Source organism: Papio anubis, chromosome 17 (genome assembly GCF_008728515.1).
Source record: "Papio anubis isolate 15944 chromosome 17, Panubis1.0, whole genome shotgun sequence".
In the NCBI taxonomy this organism is placed as follows: domain Eukaryota; kingdom Metazoa; phylum Chordata; class Mammalia; order Primates; family Cercopithecidae; genus Papio; species Papio anubis.
Genome location: NC_044992.1, coordinates 51,913,570 through 51,925,793, shown reverse-complemented (window position 1 = coordinate 51,925,793; position 12,224 = coordinate 51,913,570). Strand labels below are relative to the sequence as shown.

At 53.8% G+C, this 12,224-nt stretch overlaps 1 protein-coding gene across 3 annotated transcripts in view; it reads right to left on the bottom strand.

Moving 5' to 3' along the window:
* Window positions 1-1,172: 1,172 nt before the first annotated feature.
* The window catches only part of NMT1 (N-myristoyltransferase 1), a 50,235-nt gene continuing 39,183 nt past the window's right edge, over window positions 1,173-12,224 (bottom strand). The window contains exons 7-12 of one of the 3 annotated variants that reach the window (XM_021929296.2): window positions 11,401-11,571; window positions 10,445-10,553; window positions 7,371-7,541; window positions 6,557-6,781; window positions 5,493-5,630; window positions 1,173-4,556 (exon numbers count right to left, since the gene is read on the bottom strand). In XM_021929296.2, coding sequence (XP_021784988.1) covers window positions 4,536-4,556; window positions 5,493-5,630; window positions 6,557-6,781; window positions 7,371-7,541; window positions 10,445-10,553; window positions 11,401-11,571 — 835 coding nt within the window. In that variant the 3' untranslated portion in view covers window positions 1,173-4,535. Of the gene's footprint in view, window positions 4,557-5,492; window positions 5,631-6,385; window positions 6,481-6,556; window positions 6,782-7,370; window positions 7,542-10,444; window positions 10,554-11,400; window positions 11,572-12,224 lie in introns of those variants that run through there. The other 2 variants (XM_021929297.2, XM_021929298.2) reach the window with 2 other exon arrangements.

Below are 12,224 nucleotides of genomic sequence, written 5' to 3'. Positions count from 1 at the left end.
ACAGGAGTCTGAGGGACCCTCAGACAGACTGCCACTCCCACGCTTAGCTGGGCTCAAGGCCCCTGTCTGCTCAGTAGGGCAAATCCCAAGGACACGGGCTTTCCTTCCTTCCTCCAGCCAGCCAGCCTTTTACACAAAGGCTGGAAACACTGCTTGGGCCGCCTCTATAGGAATGCTGGGAGAGCGCACTGGACACTAGACAACAGGAGGGTTGGGGGGCTTTAGAGGGGTCATGCAGGTCCTGTGTCTTGTCAGCTTCCCTGGAAAGGGGCTTGGAGGCACCAGCCATGGACCTGAAAGGATCAGGGGGTCAGGGAAAGGGTAAGTTCCAGAGGATGAGAACGGGGGAATGGGAAGTCTTTTTTCTTTTTTTTTTTTTTTTTTGAGACGGAGTCTCGCGCTGTCGCCCAGGCTGGAGTGCAGTGGCCGGATCTCAGCTCACTGCAAGCTCCGCCTCCCGGGTTCACGCCATTCTCCGGCCTCAGCCTCCCGAGTAGCTGGGACTACAGGCGCTGCCACCTCGCCCGGCTATTTTTTGTATTTCTTAGTAGAGACGGGGTTTCACCGTGTTAGCCAGGATGGTCTCGATCTCCTGACCTCGTGATCCGCCCATCTCGGCCTCCCAAAGTGCTGGGATTACAGGCTTGAGCCACCGCGCCCGGCCAGGAATGGGAAGTCTTAAACACAGCTACTGGGGCCCAGCAACTTGCCATGTTAAAATGCACCCCTAGTGACTCAAAGAACCACCTGGCCAATGGCGCAGGAGGAGAGACATGACAGCTGGGCATAGTGGGAAGGTGCGGGGCCTGCACCTCCACCGGAGGAGCCACTGCTGACCTGGACCAAGGGGGCTGCTCTGTGCTCAGCTGGGGAAGCCTGGGCCGGCTCCTGCACTGAGGTGCTCAGGTGCTGGCTGAGAGCCCAGCTGCTGCTCTAACTTGGAGTGAACCTGGGTCAATACCAGCTCGTCTCTGGCGGGTGGGAAAGGTCTGACAACACCAACTTTGCCCTGGAAGAAGGGCAGCCTTAAAGGAAGGCCTTTGGAAGCTAGCCTGATGCTGTGGGCTTGAGGGCCTCTGTGGCCGAGCCCTGTCGTCCTGGCTCCAGCCTAGGCCTCAGCACTCCGTTTCTTCCACTGTCACCTGCTGACCAGGAATACCAGGACAAAAGGGTTTGTTCAGCTGCTTTCTTTATTAGAAACAAGTGAGATGTATTGAGCAGAACAACAATGCATTTGGTATTTCCTCCCCCACCCTGGGAATGGATGCCCCCCCCACAGCCCAATGAAAAGCCAAGACAAAAAGGTGAAGCTCCCCCGTCCCTGTTCCCAGATGTGGCACCTGCCTGCCAGCCAGTCAGTATTTTTTAATTTAATGGAATGAAATTGTCCTAAACAGCCTCCCTAGGTGCAGTCGGCTTGTGGGCCTGCCTTCATTTTGCAGCAGAGCAAAACTGAAGCCTCAGGCCTCCCCTGGTTCTGGGGAATGTGGGCCAGGCCGTCAGAAGGCACTGACGGGAGGGACACTCCTGCCCCCTCCCCTGACCTAGCATCTGGTGCCCCTCCCTCTCCTAGACCACAGCTCCATGCAGCTATCCAAGGCCTTTGGGCCCTTAGGTTGGTTAAATGCTGGTCATCTCTGGGGAAAGAATTCAGGAGCACAGGGACTGCCCTGGGTTTCTGAGAGCCAGCAAGTAGGGGAGTGATACCAGTTACACGGGAGTTGTGGGGAAGGCCTGACATTTTCCATAAACCTGATGTTAAAGTAGCTGGGTGTGGGCCGGCCTTCAAATAAGACAGGAGCCTCTTCAGAAACAGGCATGTGTGGGGAAACGAGCCCTGTACAAACCTCGATCCGGAGCGGAGGCCTCCTACTCAGCTCTCTCCCTACACAGACTGGAGACAATGGTCAAATGCAGTCAATCCAAAGGCAGGAGGTAAAGGCGTCTTTGAAACATGGCAGCTGGGAGGACTGGGTGGCAGGGCGGGGGCCAGGCCCAGGGGGCCTTCCAACAGCGGCTGCTCAAGGAGGGTTAGCGTGAAGGCTTCAGGGTCCTTCCTTTGCTTGGTTCAAGCCAGCCATGATGCCACCACACTGCAGGGCTTCTGTGGGGAGGCCCTGACCCCTGGAATGGTGCTCTCTGACCTGAAGTCCCAGAAGGGTTTGAATGAAGAACGCAGAGACTACTGGGACAAAAATCAGATGAGCAGCAAGCAGCCCCCAAGCCATCCCCTGCACACCTGGGCAGGGTTCTCACCGTGAGATAAAGCAGAGTCCAAGGAGCAGGGAACCTGATTTCAGTGAGGGAGATGCCTGGGCCTTTGCCAGGAGATCTGTTTCTTCCAGAACAGCCACTGGGGCCTCACCGTTTCCATTCCATGACCTAGGTCAACCGAAACAGAGCTCACTCCAGAGATCCGCACAGCCCAAATCTCAGAGGCAGCTCAAGCTGGGACCTGGCCCAGAACAGACCAAGACTAGGACAGGGAGCCTTTCCAAGTTCCAGGTTCCCCCACGGTAGGAAAGACTTGGGCACTTTATTCTTTGATATCCTCAAAGGTCTGGACAGGGTGAGTCACTCTGGGACTTGAGGCGCTGTGCAACTGTTGTCTGTGAGGCTGAAAGCAAGCCCCCTGCCTCTCCGACTCCTCCCGTCTGCGGAATGCAGTATCTTGCTAAGAACAGCAGCTTCTTTGGTCTCGGTTTCTTGGAGTCAAGGAGTCAACGTCAGTCACGATTGCTGGGGCCTACAGTTTGCAGCACAGGAACAATGGGAAAAGGGAGGCCCCTGCAGGCCTCTGACGAAAATCCACCTTAGTGAAGTTGCTGGCTCTAGCAGCAATCTGCAGAGCGGGCAGCATTCCCACAGGTGGCACGGCCCCCATCCCAAGCATACGACGTCTTCTGGTTTTGGCAACCCTGCAGAATTATTAGCCTCTGACAAACCACACCAAAACCCACAACCTGAAACAAGCCCCTGCTGGCCTGCAGAGTGTGGCTTCGGTGAGTGGCAGAGGGCTCAGCCTGGCCTCCTGGCTAAGGCTTCATTCCCGTATGAGTGGAGAGGTGACAGCAGCAAGGAAGCCCCACACGCCACACGTCATGCTACCTCCTCCCCACCACTTGCTTCTCTCTAGAGCAAAAATCACATCCAAGCCTGGAAGTGGGTTCCTGACAATTCCACAGCCCAATTCTGCCCAGGCCGCGTGGCTGAACACCACTCAAGAATGCCTACATCGACAGACATGTGACCAGAGGCTTGATTATTTTTTGGGAAACTGGCAGCATCAACAACCATCACTACCATAAAAATCCACAAAACAGCATCAGCAAAAGTCAAACTCAGACAATGGTGATGGGAAACCATTTCTGTTGCCAAGTCCAGATCTGCCTCTAATCACCACTTCTTGCTGCCACTTGCAGGCTGTATCTTGGAAAGGGGCACAACAAGAAATGGCTAATGGGTTGGAAGGCACAGGCCAGGGGCTGGTGGCTGAAGGGGTCTGGGTATTGGCCCCATGCCACTCCTGCCCAGCCACCCTGGGGACATCAGGGTGCTGGCTCTTTGCTCTAAGATGAGCTAAGCAGGGCTTACACTGATATAGTCTCCAAAGGTCCCTGATGCTACAAGGAGGTCCAAGGGCCTCTTCAAACTGCCAGTCATCCCAGGCAGTGGAAAAGCAAAATCTCACAGGGGACTCATCCCTATAAGGTTGGCAACAGCTGGCTAAAGAGCCCTTTTGAATCAGTTGGCAGGATGACTTCCTACAGGGAGCAGGTCAAGGGGATGGAAGAAGGGACTCGATCAATGAGGTCTGCTGCTGCGGACCGTCCCATTGCTGTGTCTCAAAATGCAGGCAGGTCTGGCCCTGCAGGAAAGTCCCTGCCCAGCGTCAGCCCCAGCCAAGAGCTCCATGTGCCATCCAGTGAGATCTGAGCCTGTTCCACCTTCCCTTCCTTCTCAAAGCCAGTCATCCCAGCTGATTCAGAAGGGGAGCTGGATGCGGTTCTCCAGATCCTCTTTTTCCCCAAGATAAGTCAACGTCTCCTCTGGAGGAAACCATGACTGTGCCAATGCGTCTGTCTGCCACTGTCCTCGGGTCCTCATTCTGAGGAATGATCTGGATTCAGCTTTTCATTAAAGACCAAACATCCTTGCACATTTGGAACATGAAAGATATTTAAAATATTTATATATATATAATATATATATATACTTTTATTATTCACCCGTTAACTCCATTATATGCCAATCACGAGCTAGTTTTCAGCAGTTACATTCCCTTGATCACGGCTGCATGAAGATGTAATTAACTGGAAAACACGGAGACCAGAGACACGACCGGAGGTGACGTCACGCAGCCCACGCCATCGCAATACAATTGTCAAGTTCGCTGGCGGTTTGGTAAAGCCGGTTCAGTTCTGCTCCCTTTGCCAGGGATTCTCACGTGTGTGAAAATTGGACCAACAGTGGTGGGGTTCCATTTCCTGGTTCGAATTTTCAGTGGCTTTATCCAGAATCTCAGTGGTGACTGGTTATTGTAACACCAGTCCAACCTAGGAGAGCCAACAGGGAGAGGCAGAGCTGAGTCGACAGTGGTCCAAAGACTCTCCTACACCCCCCATCCCCGAAGTTCCGACTGGCTGGGCCCGGGGTCCACCGCTTGTGCTGTGGGAGCAGACTCACACCCAGCTGGCCCCGTGCTCAACCTCCACACCAGGGTTCACATATCCATCAGACCTCCCAGGGAAAACTGGTCCACGCTCCAGCTCACCCCCATGTCCCCTGTGGCGCTGGGGGAGGAAGGGCTAAGAAAGTGTCATGCCAGGAAGAGGGCAGCAGCTCGGGAGAGGAAACCTCCTCAGAGACCCCGCAGCCCTACCCTCCTGGCAAACTGTGGGCAACTCAACTTCCACAGTTCCCTCAGGTGGGAAGGCCTTCCTGCTCTGTCCCCTCTGCCATCCTCATACCAGTTGCTGAGAGGGGAACGCTGACCTGCTGGTCTGGCCAGCAGAGGGCAGAGGGAGGGCATTTTCTTTTCTTTCTTTTTTTTTTTTTTTTTTCAGACAGAGTCTCGCTCTGTCGCCCAGGCTGGAGTGAAGTGGCGCGATCTCGGCTCACTGCAAGCTCCGCCTCCCGGGTTAACGCCATTCTCCTGCCTCAGCCTCCCGAGTAGCTAGGACTACAGGTGCCTGCCACCACACCTGGCTAATTTTTTTGGTATTTTTTTTGTAGTAGAGAAGGGGTTTCACAGTGTTAGCCAGGATGGGAGGGAGAGCATTTTCTTTTTTTTTTTTTTTCTCGGCCTCCCAAAGTGCTGGGATTACAGGCTTGAGCCACCACGCCCGGCCGAGGGAGAGCATTTTCAAAGGCTCAACTCCAGGTAACAAGGACCCAGACTGCAGCTGTCTCCCCAACCCATGGCCCGGTTTCTGCTGGAGACACTGATTCCCTGGGTTGGGCAGCCTGGACTCTGGCTGCATGGTGCCCACCTTCTCTGCCCCCATGCTGGGGCATTTCCAATTGTAAAGGTAATACTGCAGGTTGCCGTCCCCTATGCCAAACTTGAGCTTCTCCAGGAAGGTTTTGTTCTCCATGAGATCCAGTGCATTGAACACATCAAACCCTTTCTGCAAAGCAGCAGGGAGAAACAAGAACACGTGAGGACAGGTGGGGATGGCCTCCTTCCTAACCCTTTGCTGCCATTTCAAAGCTGTCCTGTGGGCAGCCACAAGAACAAGGTTCCCTCAGAAGCTCTGCTGCTTCTGCATTACTCCCTGCTCTCCAGGCGGTTCTCAGGACACTCTGGGCGCCCCCTCCAGCCTGGCCTCTGCCCAGTCTCCCTCTGAGTATACACATAGGTACTCAGTGTCCAGACTGGGGCTCTTGCTATTCTTGGTTATGCCTCCCTGAAACTCTAGTCATTTCCACAGTCCTCTCTGGAGTCCAAGCCCTGAGCCCCTTCCTCTGAGAAGCTGGCTCCCATCAGCTACCTGGGGTTTGTGTTGCTTCCTTACTCCATGTATACCCCAACTCTCAGGCCCTCAGTGCACCTCATGTTATGTGACACCTGCTGTGTCGCTTGGAGACTGTGAAGATGCTTCCTAAACCTCACCAACTGGAGCAGAAGCTCTCACAGGGCAGGGACCAGCTTGCCCACAGCAGGCTGGGCTGGGTGCAGGAGGTCACCAGAACCCACAGCGAAGCACTGACCGACGGGCTCTCCACCCACTGCTGGCAGTCAGACACTCCGATGACTCACCACGACAGAGAGCAATCACCCCTTTCCCACGCTGGGAAAGCTGTGAGGAGAACCCGTGTCCTCCCAGGGCAGGCCTGGCTATTCAGGCTCCTTGGTGGTGCCTCCTGTGAGAATGAAACTCACTGAAATGAATCAGGAGGAGTTCAATGCCTTCACTTCGGATGCTCCTTGCTCCTTCCGAGTTTTGAGTTTCTGGCTAAAAACTGCAGGAACCCTGCCTAAGCAGAACAGGAGGTGAGGAGGACTCGGAGCCTCCCGGCCCATGGGAGGCTGCGTCCCGGGAGCTGTGCTCACCATGGCTCCACTGCCCCTTCCCGCACATCTCCAGAGAGCCCCTGGTCTGCTCCTCACCATTTTGGCGAGGACAAGGGCGTCGCTCATGAGGTCTAGAAGAGGGGTCTGGGTGTGAACATTGTAGAAAGAATAAGCAGCTTTGAGACTCTTGTGGGTTGGATGGTTCATGATGGTGGAGGGCAGCGTATAGAAGCTCAGGAAATCCGTCACCTCTCCGTTTGAGTTCTGAAGGGAAGGCAATAAAGAGGCAATGTCAAGCATGTACAGTGGCACTGTGGCCCAGGAACAAAATGTTTTCTTTTGCTCTGCCTTCAGGCAGCTCTGCCCCTCTAGATAAACAGGTGGAAACTGCAACAGGACATGTGGGGAGGAGGAGGGATGTTGGCTCAGGGCACTTGAGGACAGAGCCGTGATCGTAGACTGAAACTGCCAAACCTCTTTCCCAGCAGGGGCACCACCAGGGACCTCTTCTTGCAGTTCACATCCCCCCTAGACTGTGTCTCCTACGTCTGGTCAGCACTGGGTTAAGTTGGGACAGGCAGGGAATTGCAGGCTTTCCTGAAGGATTAAGCGGGGCTCAGTTCTCTCTATTCTGTGTTATGAAAGTGGGGCAGAGGGGGAGAGGGGCTCAAGCCAGATCCAAAGGTATCTTTTCAGCAAATTCAAGCACCAACTCCTTGTTTTTAGGGAGGACCAAACACGGATGGTCAAGGAAGTCTAGGGTGCCAACACTCAAGCCCTGGGAACCCGGCCACGCAGGGGGGTGCCTCTCCGGGAACGCACTAGAGGCCTGGAACACCACTCCCTGACTCACCTCCACCACGAAAGTGTCGATGATATTCTCCTGGGGGTAGAACCAGTGCTCCACCTCCTCCTGGCTCATGACAGGCGTAAGATGAAATTGCTTCAAGTACCTGGTGAGGAGCTGGTGCACTACTGGAATGTCCTTTGTTTCCATTGGTCGCAGCCCAGCTGTCTTGGGAGTCTGGAAGCAAGACAGAAGAGATGGAGTGAGATGAGCTGATCACCCTGGGTCTATCCATGGTGAGGATAGATCAGGCCCTCAAGAGAGAATCCCTGGTCATTTGGAGGCTCCCTGCACCCCCGTGCATCTCTCCTCAGGCACAGGGCCTGCCTCTTCCATATCTTCTGGCCCTTTCCCTCCTAGTCCAGGAGGACTCAGGCTGCTGCATCAATCAATCATCCACATGGCCGCAGACTGACTTCCTAAGAAAACACAACCCTTCATGCTCCACCCTTGTTTCAAACTCCCCGCCCCAGAGCACAAGACTTTCTACCCTTGGGCCAGGTTGGCCTTTCTAGCTGTACCTTCTGCCCATGCAGCCCAGCGGTCCTCACAGGCTTCTCACTGAACTGTGACTGATGCCATCCCATACTCACTGCTCGCTCTCTGCTAGACTTAGAGCACTTCACAGACCCCAGGGCCTAGCCAGGGTCTGCCCGCCCAGACACTGTTACGCCAGTACTTCCCAGAGAGCCATGGCTGCAAGTTAAATGCAGAAGAAAAGCAGCATACTCCCAGGATTTCATCCCCAGTCAGCGTCCCACCCGGCAGCTGCTTTTGCTAGAAAAATGCTTCAGTGGAATGAAACCATATGATGCTGTGGGGCAAATACCGGGCTGGTAGAACATCCCCAGAGGCTCAGATACACAAAGGTGGGCTTGGGGCAATCTGTAAACAGGGTGGTGTCACAGTTTACAGGCCTCAGTCAGTGCCTGACACAATGCTTCCCAGTGCAGGAATTGCTTTTAAAACTTCAGTTCTAGAACCTCCAGCCTCTAAAATTCCTTGCTAAATCCTCGTCTCTCTAGGGAACACTCACTGACCTCACTCTACATGGCAGCTCCCATAATGATACCTCAGATCCTGGACTGAAAACACAGCCATGCTGGGGTTTCCACCCCGATACGGGTGAGGCAGTCTTCCGGCTGCCGCAGCACTCTAAGAATGCTCTCTGCCTGCCTGCCCACCGGCCTAGAACGCAGGGCAGATTTGTCATGAGAACAGAAGGCAGAAGACACATACCACAGTCCCCCAAACCTGTGCTTTTGGCAGTGTCTGACGGTACTGCAGCAGCCTCTCAAGATGGGACACTAATGACCTCAATCCGTTGGTGGATTAGCCTGATTTCAGAGTGATCAATCCTGTTTAGAGGCTGAGAAGTCCAGGCAGGCAGCCCTCACGTCAGCAGGAACTCAGTAACTGTGTGGACTGATGGCCAACCAGAAGCACTTCGAGGAAAAAGAAGGGATTTTCCTTTTTTTTTTTTTTTTGAGACGGAGTCTTGCTCTGTCGCCGGGCTGGAGCGCAGTGGTGCGATCTCGGCTCACTGCAACCTCTGCCTCCCAGGTTCAAGTGATTCTCCTGCCTCAGCCTCCCAAGTAGCTGGGACTACAGGCACGTACCACACCCAGCTAATTTTTGTTTTTAGTAGAGACAGGGTTTCACCATGTTGGCAGTGAATCTCTTGACCTCATGATCTGCCCGCCTCAGCCTCCCAAAGTACTGGGATTCCAGGCGTGAGCCACCGCCCGGCCTGAGAAGGGATTTTAAGAATCCCTACTGGGATGGGCAAGGTGGCTCACACCTGGAATCCCAGCACTTTGAGAGGCTGGAGGTAGGTGGATCACTTGAGCCCAGGAGTTCAGATGAGCCTGGGCAATATGGCAAAACCCTGTTTCTTTTTTTGTTTTCTTTTGTTTTGAGACGGAATCCCGCTCTGTCGCCTAGGCTGGAGTGCAGTGGTGTGTTCTCGGCTCACTACAAGCTCCACCACCTGGGTTCATGCCATTCTCCTGCCTCAGCCTCCTGAGTAGCTGGGACTACAGGCGCCTGCCACCCCATGACCGGCTAATTTTTTGTATTTTTACTAGAGATGGGGTTTCACCGTGTTAGCCAGGATGGTCTCGCTCTCCTGACCTTGTGATCTGCCCACCTCAGCATCCCAAAGTGCTGGGATTACAGGCATGAGCCACCGTGCCCAGCAGCAAAACCCCGTTTCTATAGAAACAAAAATTAGCTGGGCATGGTGGCGAACGCCTGTAGTCCCAGCTACTTGGGAGGCTGAGGTGGGAGAATCACTTGAGTCTGGGAGGTCAAGGCTGCAGTGAGCTGTGACTGCCACTGCACTCCAGCCTGGGCAACAGAGAGAGACCCTGTCTCAAAAAAAAAAAAAGACTCCCTACCTGAAGCCAGCCACAGTTGGAGCATTTGTTTCTTTGGGAAACTAGGAAAACTGAGACCCAGAAGAGAAAAGCAGCTCACTTTAAAGCTGCCCAGTCCTTCAGTGCCAAATCTGGGTAGGGAAATTGGGATTAGAAATCAGGGCTTCCCTCACAAGCTCAGGTAACCCCTCACCTGGCCTGGCAGAGGGGTGCCACAGACCCTCGAGTGCATCTGCGCAGGGCTTTGGAACACACTGCCATGTGTATGAAGGTTCACTAAGTGGATTCATCATTCTATTTAAGCTTTACTTAGGCTAAAATTACAGGGAATAGGTGTTCTGTGAGCCTTTCAACAGATGGCAGAGAAGCTAGTCCAGGCACAGGCTCAGAGGAACTGAGAAAGTTAAACTAAAATAAAATCCTGCTGCAGATAACAGAAATAGAAAGTCCAGGAAATCTGAAGACTATGGGCTGGTTCACTTTTCCGGTAGGAGAAAGCCCCTCTCCACCCAGAGCCCTTCTCTCCTGCTGACAGCCAGGCTCTCCTTGCCCTCTCTCTGCCCCCTGCCCATCACCTGGGGCACCACTGGCCTCTGGTAGGAGAAAGCCCCCTCTTCACCCAGAGCCCTTTCTCTCCTGCTGACAGCCAGGCTCTCCTTGCCCTCTCTCTGTTCTCTGTCCACCACCCGGGGCACCACTGGCCTCTGGCAGTCGGTAGAGCTTCATGGTGCGCTGCATGGTCATATTTCTGCTCAGGTGGGAGAACTTCACTTCAATCAGCTTCCGTGGGTTTAGGGACCGATGCCAATACCTGTGGGGACACAAATGTCCTGTCCTCAGGGTTCTGGCCAATCCCTATTACAAGGACAATGGCAGGGAGACCCCAGCTGGCCAGCAGGTGGCGTGAGAGACACATCAGGTGCCTCCGGAGCCAGTGGTGTCACCCTGCTCTCCAGCCTCCCCCCAGTGAGTGCTGCCAAAGCTCCTCCTAGATCTTCTTTCTCCCTATTTTTCTTGCTCAATTTCCAAAACTATTCCTTTGCTACAGCGGTCGTCTGGAGAGAGCAATCCTCACTCCTAGAATCAAGTCAACGGAAAAGGGCTATAGTCATGCCCAGAAGATGATGGCAGAGGCACTCACCCTCCTCCCTACTCTTCTGCCTTCACACCTGGTGTTTTTACTTTTAAAGTTCTCTAGGGAGAGATTATTCAATTGTTTCAAACAACTTTCTAAGGCAGAGGTTGCCCTTAGATCACATAGCAGACTTGCTCTATTTGGTGCACACAATATTCAAAACAAATTGAGCCAACCATTTAAAATTTTAGGACATTTCCCATAAAAATCCAGATTTGAGCTCATCCCTAAAAACAAACACAAACCATCAGTACCGCCCCCCACCACCTCCAAATAGCAGCAGCCAGCAGACACCAAGAGCCCTCCAGACAAGGTAGGGACAGACTTGCCAGTCTGCCATCCCTACAACCCTCCTGCCCTCTCCACACTCCCAATCTGGCTCCTGCAGGCACCAGGTGCCCGCCTTACCAGATACTCCAGAGGTGGGATGCTAAAGGCGGAGCTGTGACTCACAGTGGCCCATGCTCCTCAACTAGAGGGCAGACACCAGTATTTTAAAGGACTTACAGGAAGACAGTTTTACCTGCAGGTGCCAACGGGCTTTGGTAGTACCACCCCGGCAGTGTAAACAGCTTGGAAGATGCCCTCCAGGTGAACCCGCCTGGTAATCTCGCGGATCAGGACTGGAGCTACCCTCTTGGAACGCAGCTTCTTGTGGACACACAGGAAGTTGATCTCCACCATCTTCTTCTCTCTAAGAGGGGAAACATCCAGGTGACAAGGTTTTTAACAGGGAAGGGAATGGTGATCCCCTCAAGCACGTGCAGCCACACCTGGAAGGACCAGGTCTGCAGCACAGGTGTGCTTTTAGCTGCCACCTGCACTCAGTACTGGGACTCCCCACCACGCTCCACCAGGCCAGGAGCCTGCCTCACTTCAACAGAGTCTATTTCCAAAGGAAGGTGGGACTCAAGCAAACGCTTTTATTTGAAGGCACCACCAGCATCTCCCTGACGAATCCCTAGGAGTCGGCTGGGGAATCCCACCGTTAGCATGCAGGGAAGCAGCACAGGGAACCCGTGGGGCAGGTCAAGGCAATTCTAGGGTTTCAAGGTTCTGATTCCCTCAATAACACAGCTGATAAGCCCTGAAGACTGTGGCAGGCAGATGGTTTGGACACTTACAGGGAAAATGAAGAGCAGAGATCACAGGCCCCAAGGACTATCTGAATCTGGGTCACACTGGCTCTGGCCCATTTCTGCTGCTGTTCAAGTGCTTCCATGTGTGACTGGTACAGGCATTCAAAAATGAGCCTCTGATTAGCCAGGTATGGTGGTGCATGCCTGTAATCCCAGCTACTTGGGAGGCTGAGGCAGGAGAATTGTTTGAACCCTGGAGGTGGAGGTT